Raw genomic sequence first — 21,021 nt, 5'->3', positions numbered from 1 at the left:
TCCCTCTCTGTCCTTTCTGAAACATCTAAAGCCTGGCACTCAAAGTAATCATTCCTGCCCTGAACCGTCCAAGTCTCTGTAATGTCCACAGCATCTTGAAGACCCCAGTCAGTTTGGATTGACAAATCATCTCCACAATTTCTTTCAGCACAGGGGCATTGCAGGGATGCATGCTTAACCCCCTGCTCTACTCATATTACTCCTATGAATGTGTGGCTAAGTACAGGTCCAACACCATATACAAGCTTGCTGACGACACCACTGTTGTGGGCTGTATCAAAGCTGATGATGAATTAGCATATAGGAGGGAGATCAACAACTTAGCTGAGTGGTGTAATAACAACAACCTGTCACTCAGTGTCAATAAGACCAAGGAACGGATTGTAGACTGCAGGAGAGGGAAACCAGAGCCAGTAACCATCGAAGGATCAGAGGCAAGGAGGGTCAGTAATTTTAAATTCCTATCTCAGAGGACCTGTCCTGGACCCATCATATAAATATTATTGAAAAGAAAATCCAACAGTGCCTCTACTTCCTCAGGAGTCTGCAGAGGTTCAGCATCTCATCGAAAACCTTGGCAAACATCTATAGATGTGTGGCGGAAAGTGTGCTAATTGGCTGTGCTATGGCCTGGTATGGGAATGTCAACATTTTGGAAAGTCCTACAAAAGGTAGTGGATTTGGCCCAGTACATCATGGGTAAAATCTTTCCAGCCATTGAGCACATCTACATGAATGTTGCAGTAGAAAAGCAGCATCCATCATCAGCGATTCCCACCACCCAGTCCATGCTCTCTTCTGGCTGTTGCCATCAGGTAGAAGGTATGTTAGGCTCAGGACTCACACCACCAGGTTCAAGAACAGTTACTACCCCTCAACCATCAGGCTGTTGAACAAAAGGGGATAGCTACACTCATTTAAGGACTCAGTTATGTTATTATTTCATGCTTGTTTTTCTTGCTATTTATTTATGTCTGCATTTGCACAATTTTTGATGTTTACAGTTACTGCTTTGTAGATAGATTTGCTAACTACAGTTGCAAGAAAAAGTTTGTGAACCCTTTGCAGTTACCTGGTTTTCTGTATTAATAACATAAAATGTCATCTGATTTTCATCTAAGTCACAATAATAAACACAATCTGCCTAAATTAGCAACACACAAATAATTATACTACTACTTGTCAATACTGAGTGCACAATTTAAACAATCAGTCCAGGTTCAAAAAAGTGTCAATCTCTGGGTTAATGCCTTCTATAAAAGCTATTTAGAATCAGGTGTTCCAATCAATAAGCTGAGATTGAAGGTGTGGGTTGTAAAGGTGCCCTGCACTACAAGAAAGACCCACAAAGTCAGGTTACTGACAGAGCCTCATCTTCTCAAGAAAGATCTGTTTATGAGCACTTAATCAAAAACAACTTTCAGGGGACCTTAGAGGAAGAATTATAGAGATGCATGAAGCTGGAAAAGGCTACAAAAGCATTTCTAAAAACCTGAGTGTTCATCAGTCCTATCATATCAGTAAGAGATATTGTCTACAAATGGAGGAAATCCAATACTGTTGCTGCTCTCCCTAGGAGTGGGCGTTCTGTAAAGATCATATCAACAGCACAATATGCAATGCGGAGGAAGTGAAAAAGACCCCAAAGGTAACAGCAAAGGACCTGCAAAAATCTCTAGAACTTACTAAAGTCTCTGTTAATGCATCCACAATAAGAAAAACACTGAACAGGAATTGTATCCATGGAAGGACACCACCAAGGAAACCACTGCTCTCCAAAATAAAAAATTGCTGTATGTCTCAAGTTTGCAAAAGGCCACCTGAATTTTCCACAGTGCTTCTGGGACAATGTTCTGTTGACAGATGAGACGAAAGTTGAACTTTTTGGCAAAAGCACACACTGCTATGTTTGAAGGAATAAGAGCACAGCACACTAACACCAAAACCTTATCCCAACTGTGAAGCATGATGGAAGGAGCATCATAGACTGCTTTACTGCTTCAGGGTTTGGAGAGCTTGCAATTGTTGAAAAAACAATGAATTCAAAATTGTTTCAAGGCATTTTGCAGGAGAATGTCAGGGTAGCAGTCCATCACCTGAAGCTTTAACAGAAGTTGGACGATGCAACAAGACAATGATCCGAAACACAAGAGTGAATCAACAACAGAATGGTTTAAAAAAAAAAAGGAGAATTGGTGTTGTGGAACGGCCAAGTCAGGGTCCAAACCTTAACCTGATTGAGATGCTGTGGCATGAACTGAACAAGGCTGTTCATGCAAGATATCCCAGAAATATTGATGAACTGAAACAGTTTTATATGGAGAAATGGTCTAAAATTCCTGCCAGCCATTGTGCAAGTCTGATCAGCAGCTACTGAAATGTTTGGTGGAGCTTGTGCTACTAAAGGAGGTTCTATCAGTTATTAAATAGAAGAGTTCACATATGTATTCCAATAATAAATTTTACTTTGAGCTTTTAATATGATAGCATTCCTATTTCATCATAAAACAAATCCTTTTTGCATGAAAGCCCAGTAGTTTATCTATAATTGTTGACATGAAGGTATTATGGTAAAAGACATGGCACAGAGACATTCAGCAAACTTGCTGATCTGTAGAAAACTCCTGTTGAGCATTTCAAAACTTAAAGTACTACAGCTATTGTCCAAAGGCATTCAGTCCATGGTGTCCGTGATATTTTTTGCCCTTGTGCATTAATTACTTGCATTGGTTCTGATCCTTCTATGTGCCTTACCTAAGACCAGAAGGCATGGGAGCAGAATAGGGACATTTCTCCGCTATTTCATCATGGCTGAACCATTTTCCTTCTCAGCCCCAATCTCCTGCCTTATCCCTGTGTCTCTTCATGCCCTGACTAGTCAAAGATCTATCAACCTCTGCCTTAAATATACCCAAACACTTGGCCCCCACAGCCACCTGTGGCAACAAATTCCACAGATTCACCACTCTCTGACTAAAGAATTTCCTCCTCATCTCTGTTCTATTTGGCTGTCCTTCAATTCTGAGGTTGTGTGCCTCAGAAAATCTGGTCTTAGACACCCCCATGGTAGCAAATCTGTTAAAGTGCCAGACATAAAAAAAATAGAAAGCACATAAAATTGTTTAACTCTTCTTGTAGCAAGTTCCCGTTATCATTCATTCTGTGTGCAAAACAAAAATTACAGCTCTTTCCTCTCACCTTAAAACAGATGCCATGAGATTCTATATACCTCATATACCCATCCTCTAAAGGCAATGCCTTAAAAAGATGGTGTCTATCACTAAATGACCCCATCAGCCAGGAGTTCATAATTCAAAGTAAACTTATTATCAAAGTGCATAGACTTCACCATATTCAACCTAGGGGATGGGGGTTCATTTTCCTGCGGTCATACTCATGCCCTCTTCTTATTGCAACCATCAAGGAGGAGTGCAGGAACCTGAAGACACACACACTGTATTTTTCAAGACCAGTTATTTCCCCTCCACCATCAGATTTTTGAATAGAAAAATAAACACTACCTCACTATTTTTTCTCTTTTTGCACTATTTATTTATTTTTTGTGCTTCTTATAGAAATAATAATAATTATTATTATGTATTATGTACTGCTGCCACAAAGCAACAAATTTCATGACATATGCCAGTGACATTAAACTTGCTTCTGATTCTCTATGCCTTTTATAATTTGTGTACTTCTATCAGGTCACTACTCAGCCTCCTTCACTCCAAGGGAAACAAACCCAAAATATCCAGTCTGTGCCCATAACTGAAGTCCTTCATTCCAACCAATGCCCTTGTGAATCTCCTCTACACTCTCTCCAGCACAACCACATCTTTTTAAAGAGTGCAGCACCCAGAACTACACGCTGTACTCCAAGCATAGTTCAACCACTGTTTGCAAAGCTGCAAACTGATGCATAACTAGTTGTTAGGGAACAATGAACTCTAAGGCCCCTCTGTTCATCAGTAGTCCTTAGCACCCTCACCCCTATTTGACTCTCCAAGCTTCTTGTCAGAATCAAATTCCACCTGCCAATGCCCTGCCAACATTTAATCTGATTCATATCCAGCTCTTGCCTTAGACAGCCTTCCTCGTAATCCACACTGCCATCAACTGTCATGTCATCTGCAAATTGTCCTCCTACATTCACATCTGTGCAGGTAATAATCACCCTTTGGATAAGCTGCTGATTTCTAAATTGCCGCCTTGGATTTCTGTCAGATTGTAAAGTAATTCTCGTTTGCCTTTTGATGGTTTAGCGGTTTCACACATGCACATAAAATAAGTAGTACAAAAAAAAAGTAGTGAGGTATTGTTCATGGATTCAATGTCCATTCAGACATCTATGACAGAGGGGAAGAAGCTGTTCCTGAATCATTGAGTGTGTGTCTTCAGGCTCCTGTACCTCCTTCCTGATGTTAGCAATGAGAAGATGGCATGCTCTGGGTGATGGAAGTCTTTAATGATGGATGCCACCTTTTTGAGGCATCGCACCTTAAAGATATCTTGGATACTACGGAGGCCAGTGCCCATGATGGAGCTGACGAAGTTTACAACTCTCTGTAGCTTCTTTTGATTCTGTGCAGTAGCCTCCCCAACACCCCCCCCCCCCCATACCAGACAGTTAGAATGCTTTCCACGGTAAGTCTTTAGAAATCTGCGAGTGTCTTTGATGATAAACCAAATCTTCTCAAACTCCTACTGAAATATAGCTGCTGTCTTACCTTTTTAGCTGCATTGATATGTTTGGTCCAGGTTAGGTCCTCCGAGATATTGACACCCAGGTGATATCATATTGGTAAATTTTCGGAAAGATTGGATGTTAATTAATACCTAAGCACTTGATTTCACATTTTACAAAGTAATATTATGCAGTTTTCCAGTGAACTAGGTAAGCTTAGAGGAAGTATGAAGTGTATAAGCACATCAGACTCTGTCTGCAGCTGCAAGCTGACCCTGGCCGTGGCTCACGTGAGTTGTTGCATTTTGGTAGCAGCAACCAGGGTGGGTCTTGCACAGTGAGTGGTCGGACTCTGAGGAGAGTGACAGAGCAAAGGGATCTGGGAATACAGGTCTGTAATTCATTGAAAGTGATATCATAGGGAGTTAGAGTCATGGGACATTGGCCTTCATAAATCATTAAGCCACAGGAGATGGGATATTTTATTGAAGTTGTATAAGACATTGGTGAGGTCTAATTTGGAGTATTGTGTGCAGTTTTGATCACCTGCCTACAGGAAAGATGTAAATAAGATACACATCATATTTACAAGGATGTTACCAGGATTGGAGATCTGAGTTGCAAAGAAAGGTCGAATATGTGAGGACTTGGAATATAGAAGATTGAGGGGAGACTTGCTGGAGGTATACAAAATTATAGCGGTATAGATATGGTAAATACAAGCAGGGGTTCCCTCTGATGTAAGATGGCATTACAACTAGAGGGTTAAGGGTGTAAGGTGAAAAGTTTAAGGGAAACTTCTTCACTCAGAGGGTGGTGAGAATGTGGAATGAGCTGCTAGCATAAGTGGTGTATACAAGATAAATTTCAATGTTAAAGAGAAGTTTGGATAGGTACATGGATGGTCGGAGTATGGAGGGTTATGGTCCTTGTGCCTCTCAGTGGGAGTGGGCAAATTAATAGCTCAGCATGGACTGGATGGGCTGAAGGGCCTGTTTCTGCGTTGTACTTTTCTGTGACTCTGAAGCAGATGTCAAACTGTCGGTACTTGTGGACAATCAGGTGTTGAATAATTGAAGTTTTACTGTACTAGTTGGCAGTGAAATTTGATGCATCTTAAAATTCAGTGCACTTCTTTATATTCAGTTCAGTAAGTAATAACTGTTGCCTAAAGGATCTGTGGAAGTTTAGTTAAGTGAGTTTTCACTGAAGTGTTAGGGGGCAGATGCTTGAAGTGACTAAATATATTGAGGTCAGAGTTTTCTTTAAACAAAATAAGAATAAAAATTCAACAATGATTGTGCCTTTTGCTGAATTCAAATTATGCATTAAAATAGACTCAACACCATGTTTTGTATCTTATATTGTCAAAGTTTGGCTGCATGCCATTTTTTCCCCCAAATGTCACTGAAGGCTCTTTCATTTAGTAAAATATTTATTGAACATATTCCAAAGTCAACTGTTGTCTTCTGGCGTGAAACTGGGTGTTGTCTGTGACTGTGGCATGTTCAAATTCAAATGTAATAGATGGATATTGTGAATGCGGGTCCGTAAGCTGTGAGACAGATTAAGGTAGTTTGATGCTTCTTTAGCTGTCTGCTTACAGCATCATAGAACCAAATTGTAGCTCACTAAAGGGCCTGCCATTTTTTTTAAAAATACTTTGTTATACCGTAAGAAGAGATGTGTATCAGAACCCATGGCAGTGTAGTGGTTAGCGCAGCGCTCCTGCTGCTCAGGGTGTGAGAGTTCTGCCAATAATCTATATGTCCTCCCCGTGGAATAGCGTCATAGAAAAGTACAGAGAGAAACTGGACTTCTGCCCATCTAGTCCGTGTCGAAACATTTAATCTGTCTACTCCCATCAACCTGTACTGGGAACATAGCCCTCCATACCCCTATCATCCATGCACTTATCCACAAACTTAAACATTGAAATCGAGCTCGCATGCACCACTTGCACTGGCAGCTCATTCCACACTCTCACCACCCTGTCAGTGAAGACGTTTCCCCTCATGTTCCCTTTAAGCTCTTTACCTTTCACCCTTAACCCATGACCTGGTTGTAGTCCCACCCAATCTCAGTGGGAAAAGTCTGCTTGTATTTACCATTTCTATACCCTTCATACTTTTGTATACTTCTATCAAATCTCTCAATCTTCTACGTTGGGAGGAATAAAGTCCTAACCTATTCAATCTTGTAACTCAGTTCCTTCAGTTGCAGCAACCTTCTTGTAAATTTTCTCTGAATTCTTTCTACCTCATTTGCATCTTCCTGTAGATAAGTAACCAAAATTGCACACAATACTGCAAATTAGGCCTCACCAATGTCTTAATGCAGCTTCAACATAACATCCCATCTCTTGTACTCAGTACTGTGAGTTATAAAAGTCAATGTGCCAATAGCATTCTTTATGCCCTTGTCTTCCTGTGATGTCATCTGTAAGGAGTCTGCATGTTTCCCCATGAAGTGTGTGGGTTTTCTCCGGGTGCTTTGCTTTCTTCCCATAGTCTAAAACACACACCATTTGGTAGGTTAATTACCCTTGTAAATTATCCTGTGATTAGGCAGGGGTTGAATGGCAGGTTGCTGGGTTGGTATGGTTTTCTATCTCTAAATAAAGTAAATCATGGAATATTGTGTACCAGAATAGAAGACGTCCACTTGGAACAGAGATAATGGGGAATTTATTCCATTACCACAGACAGATGTGGAGATCAGTTCACTGACCCTAAGACCATAAGATATGGGAACAGAATTAGGCCATTTGCCCTATCGAGTCTGTTCCACCATTTCGTTGTGGCTGATCCATTTTCTCTGTCAGCCCCAATCTCCTGCCTTCTCCTTGTATCCCTTCATGCCCTGACCTATCAAGAATCTGTCAACCTCTGCCTTGAATATACCCAATGACTTGGCCTCCAAGCAACAAATTCTACTGCTTCACCACTCTTTGGCTAAAGAAATTCCTCATCTCCATTCTAGAGAAGCGCCCCTCTATTCTGAGGTTGTGTCCTCTGGTCTTAGTTCACCCACCATGGGAAACATCCTCTCCACATTTACTCTGTCAAGATCTTTCAACATTTGAGAGGCTGTGTGTCTTTGCTAATGGCCCTCTCCTTGCATCTAATTTATTTACTGTTATTCTGCCTCCTGAGTCCATCAGGGATTCTTGTCCTGGGAATTTTTGACTGGTTCATCTATAAAACAAGCAGACACTTTGTATTAGTTAAGCAAAGCGCATAAAGACTTTGGTTTGCTTGTGCTAATGAAAATGAGATGACGCCATGGTTAATGGGTTGTGCATTTAGCAGAACCAAAGTCATCAACTTTCCATTTGGGGCCTATTATCATGAAAGTAAATGGTTCAAAGCTATACTTCCATTGCTTAACAATGTCTACTGTTGATTAATACTGTAGATACCAATAAAGGCACCCAGTGAGATAATTGACTTTGAAATAATATGAGTGAATTATATTAGTAGGCATCTCTTATCGGCTGGCACATTGCAATCGAGTCTGCATATCCCTGAAGTAACTGCCTGTAGTTTAAACTGCTGAGGCTTGAGGCTGAACAAGGACAGCCATTGGAAGGTATTTACTGGAGATTAGTGTAGGTAGGTGTGAACAGTTAGGGTTGGATTGGACTGTACCCTGACAGACAAGCTACAGTTCATCTGAAGCGCTCTACCTCTGGCTTATCGTTCGGAAATGTCTTTCCACAAGACGGAGTCTCAGCACCTGAGATCTAGTCGCCATTGTAAAGGAAGCCAGTGCAGAGGTGGTCAGGAAGTTAAGTTGTTGAACATCAGAATGGGGAGGAAATGTGATCAAAGTGACTTGACTGTGGGATGATTGTTGGAGCCAGAGTGATTTCAGTGTCTCAGAAACTGCTGGAATTTTTACACACAACGGTCTCAAGTGTTTACAGAGAACGGTGTGAAAAACAAAAAAAAATCCAGTGTGTGGCAGCTCTGTGGGCAAGTACACCTTGTTAATGAGAAAGGTCAGAGAGGAATAACTAGACCGGGTCAAGCTGACCGGAAAGAAACAGTAACTCAAAGAGTGGTGTGTTACAACAGTGGTGTGCAGAAGGGCATCTCTCAACCATCAAACCTTGAAGTGATTGGGCTACAGCAGAAGGCCACAAACACACACTCAGTGGCCACTTTATTGGGTACAGAATCAGATTTAATATTACTGGCATATTTCTGAAATTTGTTTTGCGGCAGCACTACATGTCAATGCGTAATAAAAATCTGTAAATTACATCAGTACTGTGAGTTTTATATGTGTAGCTAGGGTGTGTAAGACATTTGCATATAACTGTATTTGTCAGCATGGACTGGGCAGTGAGTTTGTAAATTTGGCGGGAGCAAAGGATGTTGTGAATGGTGAGGGTGGAGTACCAGGGGAGAGGGGTGGTGTGGGTACAGACACAGCCAGCCCCGAGACACCAGGCAAGGTAATTTTATTCCAACCAGATTGGTTTATTGATCATTACAGAATGTCTCTCTGGTGCTTCCCGCTCCCTCCCCTCTCCCTTCCCCTTTTCCCAACCATGATTCCCCTCTCCCTGCCCCCTTCCCACTCTCAGTCCACAATAGAGACTCAGATCAGAATCGGGTTTATCATCACTCACATATGTCATGATTTTTTTTTGTGGCAGCAGTACAGTGCAATGCATAAAATTACTACAGTACTTTGCAAAAGTCTTAGGCACCCTAAGCTATATATATGTGCCTAAGACTTTAGCACAGAACTGTATTTATAAAAGGAAGAAGATTTAAGTAGTGCAAAAAGAGGTATCAAATAAAGTGACCACAGAATATATTTCTTCTTAGAAGAAATACTCCTTCTCAGAATAAACACCAGCATAAACTGGGTCTCGGTCTGAAACGTGAACTGTTTGCCCTTTTCCATAGACGCTGCCTGACCTGCTGAGTTTCTCCTGCATTTTGTGTGTGTTGCTTTGGCAGTGCAGTATACCTGTTTCCGAGCAATGGCATTTGCAGCATTTCCAGCAGAACTGCAGCTTGTGGGTGGCCTACCAATCATTCTCCTTTATGCTGTAACTTGTGCTTCTGGTTAACAAGGCTCACTGCTGTAAATGGCTTTTAACAAGAGTCTCATATTTCTCCTTGTATTCTGTCTTATTCAAGTAAATCTTGTAAAATGTTGTTCGTGTTCCAGTAATCCAGCTTCACGTAGCTGTCCCTGTTGGAAATCTCATAATATTTGTTTTTAGAACATAAAACAGCACAGTACAGCCCCTTCGGCTCGTGATAGATCAATCTTACCCTTCCCTTCCATATAGCCCTGTCTTGCTATCATTTATGTGTCTACCTAAGAGTTGCTCAGGTCCCTTTAAAATCTTTCCCCTCTCACATTAACCCTAAGCCCTCTAGTTTTAGACTCCACTACCCACAGGAACAAGACTCTGAACATCCATCACCTTCATTATATAAACCTCTAAACCTCATAAACCCTTCAGCATCCTTTAGTCTAGGGATAACAGTCCCAGCTTATCCAGCCTCTTGTAGACCATAGCACAATACTAGGCCCAATGGCCCAGAATGTTTGTTTATGTATTTGTTTGTTTGTTTGTTGTGATACGGCACGAAATAGGCCCTTACTGCCCTTCAAGCCACCTCGCCCAGCAACACCCAGATTTAATCCCAGCCTAATCAAGGGACAATTTACAACGAACAGTTAACTTACTAACCAGTATGTCTTTGGGCTGTGGGAGGAAACCAGAGCATCCAGAGGAAACCCATGCGGTCATGGGGAGAACGTACAAACTTGTGCAACGGCGGGATTGTGCCAATCTTTTAACCTATTCCTAGATCAGTGTAACACTACCATCCCACATAGCTCTCTATTTTTCTATCATCCATGTGCCTACCTGAAAGTTTCTTAAATGTCCCTAATGTGTTATTCTCTACCACCACCCTCAGCAGTACATGTACTTACCACTCTCTGTAAAACAAAATAACTACTAGCAGTCCACCCCCCCCCCCCCCCCCCCCGCAATGCCATGCTTTCAACTAGTCACCTTGAAATTCTGCCTTTTCCACCCTGGGGAAAAAGTCTCTAGCTACCCATTCCATCTATACCTCTTATCATCTTAACACCTATCATGCTCCTTCTCTCCCAAGAGAAATGCCCTAACTCGCTTAACGCTTCCTCATAAGACATGCTTTCTAAACCAGAGAGCATCCTGTTAAACCTCCTCTGCACTCTCTCTAAAGCTTCCACATTCTTCCTGTGATGAGGTGACCAGAACTGAGCACAATATTCCAAGCATGGTCTAACCAGAGTTTTATAAACTTACATCGTTATCTTATGATTCTTTTCAGTCATGCTTAGTGGTTCAATATCAGAGGATCTATACAGTATACAGCCTGAACATCCTTGCTGTTCGCAGACATCCGCAAAACAGAAGAAAAAAAACCCAAAGGATGAATGACAGAAAACGTTAGAACTCCAAAGCCCCATTCCCCCTTCCTGCACTTGCTCCAGCACCAACCACCATGCAGCAATAGCAAAGCCTCCAGAGACCATGATCTAGGTCCATCTAAAACTACTGTCTAACCCAGCACTTCGACATCTCAGACAGTCTCTCTCTCTCTCTCTCTCTCTCTCTCTCTCTCTCTCTCTCTCTCCCTCTCCCCCTCTCCCTCTCTCTCTCTCTCAGAGAGGTATTGCTTCTGCCCCTAATGAGGGAAACCAACAGCTCGCTGTTTCGATGTTGCAATCTGTAGTGTCACTTCAGTTGGTGACATCTGTGAGGAATTGGTTCGTCCACAAGGCCAAGCCCTGAAGGCATGCATCTTCTAGCCTGCTGGGCAAGCTCTGAAAGTGAGAAGCTCAGCTGTAGTTCACAAACTCCGATAGGACCCCACCACCTTGTAACGGGTAAAAGTGACATTAAAAGAGAAGAAATCAAAGTGTTTCGCAGACGAATGGGAAGAAGACACCCAGGTTATCAAAAGAATCGCTGACACTGTCTTTAGGTTGCAAATTTTTATTTACATTTACTCATGTATGTTCCAGTGTTTGCACTGAAGAACGTTTATAAGGCTGGCGAAATATTTCTGCCTGTGGGAATTCTTCAAAGTGGCCACTCAACCACCTCTGAGTGAAATCACGGCTGTTGGCCACTAGGGATCGTTTAGACCTAATTCTGTAAACTGATCGAAGGTCCATGTCACAGACTAGGCAGATCTTTCAGTGCTGTATTCATTGAGGTCAGTGGTAAATGTGGCTGAGAGAAAAACCCAGGCCATTAATAATTAGCTCCCAATTGTAATTGAATTGCAAAATCTGCTTGTATGTAAATACCAGTGTTTTAGCCTGTGAAGAAGCACCCTGCTGTGGTTTTTTAAATAGATATGAAATGCTGTCACAGGAAATCAGCATCCATCATCAGAGACCCCAACACCCAGGCCACACTCTACTCGCTGCTGCCATCAGGTAGAAGGTATGTTAGGCTCAGGACTCATACTATCAGGTTCAAGAACAGTTACTACCCCTCAAACATCAGGCTCTGAAACAAAAGCGGAACCCATAATCACTCTCCCATCCATTGAAATGTTCCCACAACTAATGATCTCACTTTAAGGACTCTTTATCTCATTATCTCATTTGCAGAGTTTGTTGTGTTCTACATTCTGGTTGATCTTTCATTGATCTTGTTATAGTTACTATTCTACAGATTTGCTGAGTATGCCCACAGGAAAATGAATCTCAGGGTTGTGTATGATGAGATTTACAGTTGGCCCTCCTTATTCACGGGTTCCACATGCGCAGATTCAACCAACCACGGATCGGGAAAACCCGGAAGTTCTCTCTCCAGCACTTGTTGTTTGAGCATTGTTCGCCGCACGTCTCGTTCGGTCACTACTTTGTTTCTGTGAAAAAGTGGCTCCTAAAAAGCAATTAGGTGGTCAAAGCAATTCCTCAAAGGCTAAGAGTAAAGTGCTATCTCTTGCCGAGAAAGTAGAAATCTTAGATCTTTTGAAAAGTGGCATGTCGCTTTCCGAAGTGGGCCGTAAGGTCGGTAAGAACGAATCGAGCATTCGCACAATAAAGCAGAAAGAAGCTGAAATTCGTGGAAGTGTTAGTGCTACCCCTACAACGGCAAAAGTAGTCTCTCTGGTTCGTGATAAAGTGCTTGCAAAGACTGAGAAAGCATTAAGTGTGTGGATAGAGGACATGTCACAGAAGCAAATCCCTGTCGATGGCCAAATTATATGTGAAAAAGCACTACTGTGACGGGGTTGATGAGAGCGAGAGAAAGGAGTTTAAGACTAGTAAAGGGATGGCTGGCTGGCTATGTGAAGCACTACAGCCTCAAGAATGTAAAGATCACGGGAGAATCGGGATCTGCTGATGCCAAGGTGGCATCAGCATTCCCAGAAAGGCTATGATGGTTGCGTCTGTACTGAACATGTACAGACTTTTTTCTTGTCATTGTTCCCTAAACGATACAGTATAACAACTTTTACATAGCATTTACATTGTATTAGGTATTATAAGTAATCTAGAGATGATTTAAAGTATACGGGAGGATGTGCGTAGGTTATATACAAATACTATGCCATTTTATATAAGGGACTTGAGCGTCCGCGTTTTTTGGTATCTGTGGGGGGGAGGGTGTCCCAGAACCATTCCCCCACGGATAAGGAGGGCTGACTATATGTAGTTTGATGATAAAATTTGCTTTGAACTTTGAACTAGAAAGAGAAGAAAACATTTCCTTGGCTTTGAAGGGTTTTATAAACTTTATCTCTTGCTCCTCTGTAGGTCACTAGTGAAATTTCTTACAACATTGCTCCAGTTACTGAAGTGAAAGTGTCTCGTCACATCTCAGTGAAAAGCGAAAGAATTTCAAAGGAGAAAGAAAAAGAGAAGAAGAAAGAGAAAAAGCACAGAAAGAGGTCCCGGTCACGATCTCGGTCACGTCCCAGATATCGCCTGAAATCAAGATCCAGATCAAGATCTAGATCAAGGTCAAGGTCGCGGTCAAAAGCAAAGCATTCTCTACCCAGTGCATACAGAAGTGTTCGACATTCGAGGTGTGTTCTCAAAGTTATTACATATTCTACCTCAACAGAACATAAGAAATAAAATCAAGAATGGCCCATTTAGCCCTTTGTATCCCGCTCTTTCAGTGAGACCACAACTGACTTTTACCTCAGTACCATGTTCTTCTACTTGCCTACTTACTGTCCATTACACCACTGGCATTTAGACAGCAGTGAAAGACCTCCATCTTTGGCGATGTTCAGGTCTTCCTTCGTCATGTCAGTAGCTTCCTCTCAGTCATGCAAGTCCTGGGGGAGACTCAGGAATAAGTGTCACACTCCGATGTAGAAGGATTCTTCATTGCTGTTTCCAAAACAGTTTTGTTTGACCAGTCAAGGTTGTTAGGACTGAACTGAACCCCCAAGCCTGGAGGACCAGTGGACCACTCAGTCTGGCCTCTACCCTTTGACCTGTTTGGCATGGGTGACCCCACCAAGAGCCAAAGCCTAAAGCCCTGACTCCAGCAACATAGCTCTTCGGGTCATTGAGGCATGCAAGCACCCAAACCCTACGACAGAGTTGTGGTTCTCTTGGAAGATGCTCTTGTGCTGGCCCTTCATGAACTCTTGTACTAGTCCTGACAAAAGGTCTTGACCTGAAATGTCAACTGTTTATTCCTCTCCATAAATGTTGCCTGAGTTCCTCAAATGCTGTATGTTTGTTTCTGACAAACATTGCATAGATTAATTGGTCAATATAAATTGTCCTATTAGGCTAGGGTTAAATAAGTGGGTTGCTGGGTGGCAGAAGGGCCGGTTCCATGCTGTATCGTTTAATAACTATATCCAATTAGTATGGATATTTATCTAGGACACAGCCAGAACTAATTCAATTTAGAATCAGCCTTCAGCAGAGACATGAGTTTGTTCTGGACTTCTGTAGTTCCCCTTGTGCTTGACGCAAAGTTGCCTACAGCTTCAGTGTTAGTCATATCAAAACAAGCCCTCCTGCCCATCATGTCTATACTCATAAACAGTACTGTTACTTTTATATGTACATATATATGTAGCTAGAGTGTCAAGACTTTTGCACAGTACTGCAGACATTTTATGTATTGCACTGTACTGCTGCTGCTGCAAAGAAACAAATTTCATGACGTATGTGAGTGACGATAAAGCTGATTCTGATATGGGTCTCTATTGTGGACTGAGAGTGGGGAGGGGGCAGGGAGAGGGGAATCGACCACATGGGGAAAAATTCCTCCAGTAGACTCGAGGTTGGAGATGCCCAAATCTGTGCCTGTATCCACAGCATAAATTCACTTTGTTTCCGCACACACTGACCAAACCGTGGGTAGTTGCACTCTTATTCAAATTCCCATTATTTTTTATTTATTGAGATACAGTGCAGTGTAGCCCCTCCTGGCCCTTCAAGCTGTGCTGCCCACCAAGCCCTGATTTTTACTCTAGTCTAATCACTGGGCAATTTATCTACCAACTGGTATGTCTTCGGATTGTGGGCTGGTGTTCAGCTCACTGCTCAGCCAGCTTTACTTGTCTCTACACTGTAGCCTGCAACTAATGGGCATCTGGACTGGCTGCGATTGCCTTTGTGAACTCACTTTCGTCACCTTACTTTTGAACATTATTTGCTTACATTCTATTATTTGTACAATTTGTTCATTTTTTAGTACATTGGCTGTCAGACTTTAGGTCTTTTTTAATGGGTTCTATTGGGTTTCTCTATTTTGTGGCTGCCTGTGAGACAAACCTCGAGGTTGTATATAATATACATACTTTGATAATAAATGCACTTTGAATTTGGAAGAATATTATAGACAATAGACAGTAGGTGCAGGAGTAGGCCTTTCGGCCCTTCTAGCCAGCACTGCCATTCACTGTGATCATGGCTGATCATACACAATCAGTACCCCGTTCCTGCCGTTCCCCATCATACACAATCAGTACCCCGTTCCCCATATCCCTTGACTCCGCTATCTATAAGAGCTCTATCTAACTGTCTCTTGAATGCATCCAGAGACTTGGTCTCCACTGCCTTTTTGGGTAGAACATTCCACATATCCACCACTCTCTGGGTGAAAAAGTTTTTCTGCATCTCTGTTCTAAATGGCCTACCCCTTATTCTTAAACCCATCAGCGGGAACATGCTTCCTGCCTCCAGCGTGTCCAGTCCCTTAATAATCTTATATGTTTCAATCAGATCCCCTCTCGTCCTTCTAATTGGCAATAAGCACTAATTAATTTTTATATATATTGCTTTTTGTAATTTATAATTTTTTATTAGGTATCACAATGTACTGCTGTAAAACCATATATTTCACGACATGCCAGTGGTATTAAACTTGATTCTAATAACAAGTTATTAAGAGAAAGTAGTCTGTGCAATGTTCTGCAGGCTTTTATTTGGTCCTTCTGCAATATATTAAGTCTGTCACCCTTAGCCACATATAGGAAGGCCATTCTGCCCCTCAAGTCTTTTCTACCACTCAATTAAAACACTATTGATCTGTCTTTTCATTTCTTGCTCATGGCTCTGTAATTTTTAATGTTCTTTCATATCAAGCTCTATTGGTCTCGATTTTGATGTTTTCTTTATGACTGCCAGCTTCCAACAGTTTACCAAGCCGTATCTTTCCAGGCTTCCTCTGCTCTCTGAGAGCAATCTTGAAGGCCCCATCCTCACTTTTTTGCCTGATGTTAAAATGGACTGCCAAATTTGCCATTTAAATTGGGTGAGCGGTAGGGTACTGGAGTGCTGTGGAACAAAGAAATCTGGGAATACAGGTTTGAAAGTGGTGTTACAGGTAGATAGGGTCGTAAAGAAAGCTTTTGGCACATTGGCCATAAATCAATGTGTTGAGTACAGGAGGTGGGATGTTATGTTTAAGTTCTATTAGACATTGATGAGACCTAATCTGGAGTATTGTATTTAGTTTTGGTCACCTAGCTACAAGAAAGATGTAAATAAGTTGAAAGAGTACAGAGGAGATTTACAAGGATGTTGCCGGGCCTTGAGGATCCGAGTTATAGGGAAAGGTTGAATAGGTTAGGACTTTATTCCTTGGAATGTAAAGATTGAGGGGAAATTTGATACGGGTATACAAAATTAAGAGGGGTATAGTTGGGTAAGTGTAAACAGGCTGAGGTTGGGTGGGACTACAACTATAAGTCATAGGATAAGGTTGAAAGGTGAAAAATTTAAGGGAAGCTTCTTAACAGAGGTGGTGAGAGTGTGGAATGAGCTGCCAGCAGAAGTGGTGCATGTGAGCTTAATTTCAATGTTTAAGAGAAATTTAGATGGATAGTAGGGGTATGGAGGGTTATGGTCCTGGTACAGATTGGTGGGAGTAGGCATTTTAAATGGCTTGACATGGACTAGATGGACTGTAGGGCCTTTTTCTGTGCTGTAATGTTCTATGACTTTATGAGTGTATTTCTTGGAATGGTTAAGATGGTGAATTTGGCCCTCCCTGCAAAAAGAATATTGTACACCGCTGCATTATGGTCTTCTTCCCAGAGCAAACCACTGCAGTCGTAGCATCATGATGGTACAGGACTGAAACAGACAGTTGTCTGGATCAAGTACACATATATACTGATCCATTTGCCAGTGTTTGATCCGTATCTTTGTATGCTTTGACCATTTCAAGTGCTTGATCAAGTATATTTTAGATGTTCTGAGAATACTTGAGGCAGTGGTGCTATGGTAGCATAGCGCTTAGTGCATCATAATTACAGCTCAGGTAGTTGGAATTCGATACAGGCGTTCTCCATAAGGAGTTCGTACTTCCTCCCACTGTTCAAAGCTGTGCCAGTTATTAGGTTAATTGGTCATTGTAAATTGTCCCACGATTAAGCTAGGGTAATAGGAAGGGCAGATAAGGGAAGTCACTGGAAAAAATTCTCATTCCTGATTCACACAGTGCCTTACTCGAACAAAAGAAAACAAGGCAAATTGAGAAGAATGTAATCAATTATGCAGCTTTCTTAATAATACATCATATCTTCCCTGGTTGTAGATCAAGGTCGCCTCATGGGAGAAGAGTTCAGTCATCAGAAAGACGACGCGAGGAGAGAGAGAGGGACAGGAATGTACCCACAGCCTATCGTGTTGGTAACAGCTCCGATATAGGTGGCAGAAAGCGATCACGGTAGGCCTCCTACGTAGCAGATCCTTCTAAATTACATAGTGATGAAAATTTGTAAGCAGTGGAAGCATAAAATAAAAATAAAATGTATTCACAGCACATTTGTGTACAGAGAAACAAAGTTAAACTTTCAGTTTGATGAAGGATTTTGTTTTTGCTATCTGTAAATAGGTGGCCATGCCAGTATTTTACCACCCCTCTCTATTGCCCTTGAGAGGCAATGGGGAGTTGCTGTCTTGAACCACTGGAGAGCACTTTATAATGTTATATGCAGATATATTCCTTAAGGATGTCATAGTCGGGGTGAGAGGTGTGTGGATAATGGGGATAAGCTCCCATTACCTATTAAATGATCCCTATGACGTTTGTCTCAAATAGCCTTGGAAAACCAAATCCAGCTCCTGGTGTTCACCTGAGGCTTTAGCCAGAGGAACAGTATTTACTGACAGGAGAAGGGACAAAGGCGGGTTACAGGTGCCTTAAAACCAGTCGCTTCGGGCAGATAGGGCTCATCAGCTGAGGTTGGCAGCTCATCTAGGAGAAGAGAAACTCTGATTTCAAATCTCAGTTGACTTCCACCTGTACCCACTCATGGGGAAGGCTTTGGGGGCAAACCCGAATGGAAAATCCTGAGCTGAAGTCCTCCATTGAGTTCAACGCTGACTGGCAACTCTTGGTGCCAAACTGTATCGATCTCTGCTGTTTCTCTGAGTACCTCAGCTGCATCAAGATGGGCACAGTTTGCTCTCCATATCATACTGCCCTAGCTTGTATAGCATGTAGATAGCTAGGATGCAATATCTATAGTCAAACTTGAGAATCAGATACCTCAGGTATGTCCATTAATGGCTTTGGTTATATTGCCGCCATTACAATGCACTTCATTAAGCTACTTGTAAATGCTTGTAATCTCATGTCTGTTCAGATGAGCAAGGTGGCCTTTAGTGTTTTTCGTAGCCTTTTTTTTAAAATGTAGCTTTGTAAGTGGGGCATGATGTCGTACTGTTGAAGTTGCTGAATAGGAAGTTCAGCAACATGGTGATCCATACATACTAGGTTCATCCTGACCAGAGAAGTTGAGATTTAATTTAAGATCAGTAATGGTGACAACAGACCTACACACATCCATCATTAAGGACCCCCATGCACTCTTCTCATGGCTACCATCAGATTTCTGAAAGGACAATAAACCCATGTACATTACCTCAGTTTTATCTTTCTTTCTTTAGCAATGAATGAATAAATCAGTGCCTCCCCATCTACAGTAACATGGTTGGCAATTGACTGCTCTCTGAAATGGGTCAGCAAGCCACAATGAATGGCCGATTGAGATTGGCAGTGCCTAGTGATACCCACATTCAGAACATAGAACAGTACAACACAGGAACAGGCCCTTTGGCACGCAATATTGTGCCAAACCAGTTGGAAAGTAATAAAAAAAAACACAAAAGCTAATCCCTCCTATGTACACAACATCCCTCCATCTTCCTCACATCCATGTCTCTTAAAAGCTTCTAATGTATTTGCCTCTACCATCATACCTGGCAGTGTATTCCAGCATCCACCACTCGAGTTAAGTCCTCCACTTGCCCCTCACATTCTCCTTTAAAATACCCCCACTCACCTTCAATGCATGTCCTGTGGTGTTAGACATTTATACCCTGGGTAAAAGATACTCCTTGTCTATCCTATCTATGCCTCTCATAATCTTATAAACTTCTATCAGTTCTCCTTTCAGCCTCCACCGCTCCTGAAAAAACAATGGAGATTTGTCCAGCCTCTCATGATAGCCCATGCCCTCTAAACCAGACAGCATTGTGATAAACTACTTCTACACACTGTCTAAAACCTCAACATGCTTCCAATAATGGGGCAACAAGAACTGTGTGCAGTAGTCCTGATGTGGCCTAACCGGAGTTTTATAAAGTTGCAAGATAACTGCTTGACTTTTGAACACTGCTTTGACTAATACAAGTAAGCATTCCATAAGCCTTTTTAACCACCTTATTGACCTGAGTAGCTACTTTCAAGGAGCTATGAATTTGGACCCCAAGATCTCTTTGCTCAGCAACACCGTTAAGGATCTTGCCCTTTACTATCTCCTTGCATTTGCTGTACCGAGGTACAATGCTTAAATTTTTGGGTTGAACTCCATCTGCCATTTCTCTGCCCAATCTGTAACTGATCTATATCACACTGTATTCTTTGCCAGTCTTCTACACTATCCACAACCCCAATCTTGGTATTGAAGCCCCCACACTGGACTCATATAGAAACTTGGCTCGTTGCCAGCCCTGCTAACAGCTACAGGACTCGACAGTAAGAGGGCCACCCTTTGTAAACAATGTACGGGCTGGAATGATTTGGAGTTCAACCAAACAGGAACATAGAGATGTTCCGATTAAAGATACCTCGATTGGAGCGAATGCTGTGTAAGTACTGTCTTTGCACAATTAATTGTCAGTTGGCAAGAATTATCAAATTGTACACTGTATAAAGTTATAAAGGAAGTATATTTACAAATTTCAGCTTTATTAAACAGTAGGAAAAAGAAAAGGAAAAATAAAATGGCCCATTACAGTTGACCCAGTCCAAATGCACACATAAAGTTGGATCTCATACTGGAGTCATCTTTAACTTGTGCATTGGGCCCACAGTCTGTGTGAAGGGACACACCACATCCCGAACTTCATTTGAAATCCATCTCGAACAAATGGGCATTCTCTTGGGAGTATTTGCCCTTCCACCTTGGAGCCAGCCATTTGCATAAAGCACCTTGTGTAACAGGATTAGCATCCTCATTCATCTTCCCTTCTGTTCTCTCTCACCAAACAGATTCCCGAACCAGACTACTGTCCCACAGAAAGCAGGATAGTATCAGGATTTCCTAAGTTGGACAACATGTGTCCTTAACTTAGCCGAAGCCACAACATGCTTTCCAGCATGGCACACTGCTTTTACAGAAAACCACTAATAATGAAATACCTACAGCATAGCAGTAAAAATCTTAACCAGGACATCACAGTATCATCTGCAAATTTACTAACCCACCCATCTACATTTTCATCAAGGTCATTTACACACATCACAAACAGCAGATGCCCCAGCACAGATCCCTGCAGAACACCACTAATTACTTGCA

At 41.9% G+C, this 21,021-nt stretch overlaps 1 protein-coding gene across 5 annotated transcripts in view; it reads left to right on the top strand.

Moving 5' to 3' along the window:
• sfswap (splicing factor SWAP) overlaps positions 1-21,021 on the top strand; it is a 189,711-nt gene that overhangs the window by 124,472 nt on the left and 44,218 nt on the right. For 4 of the 5 annotated variants that reach the window (XR_012099698.1, XM_073051954.1, XM_073051956.1 and 1 more), the window contains exons 14-15: positions 13,490-13,761; positions 17,751-17,882. Coding sequence is in view for 4 of the 5 variants with exons in the window: in XM_073051954.1 (XP_072908055.1) it covers positions 13,490-13,761; positions 17,751-17,882 (404 nt within the window). In the remaining variant the exon portion in view is untranslated. Of the gene's footprint in view, positions 1-13,489; positions 13,762-17,750; positions 17,883-20,091; positions 20,308-21,021 lie in introns of those variants that run through there. The other variant, XM_073051955.1, reaches the window with a different exon arrangement.

This window comes from Hemitrygon akajei, chromosome 7, assembly GCF_048418815.1.
Source record: "Hemitrygon akajei chromosome 7, sHemAka1.3, whole genome shotgun sequence".
NCBI lineage: Eukaryota > Metazoa > Chordata > Chondrichthyes > Myliobatiformes > Dasyatidae > Hemitrygon > Hemitrygon akajei.
This window is presented reverse-complemented; position numbering and strand designations above follow the sequence as displayed.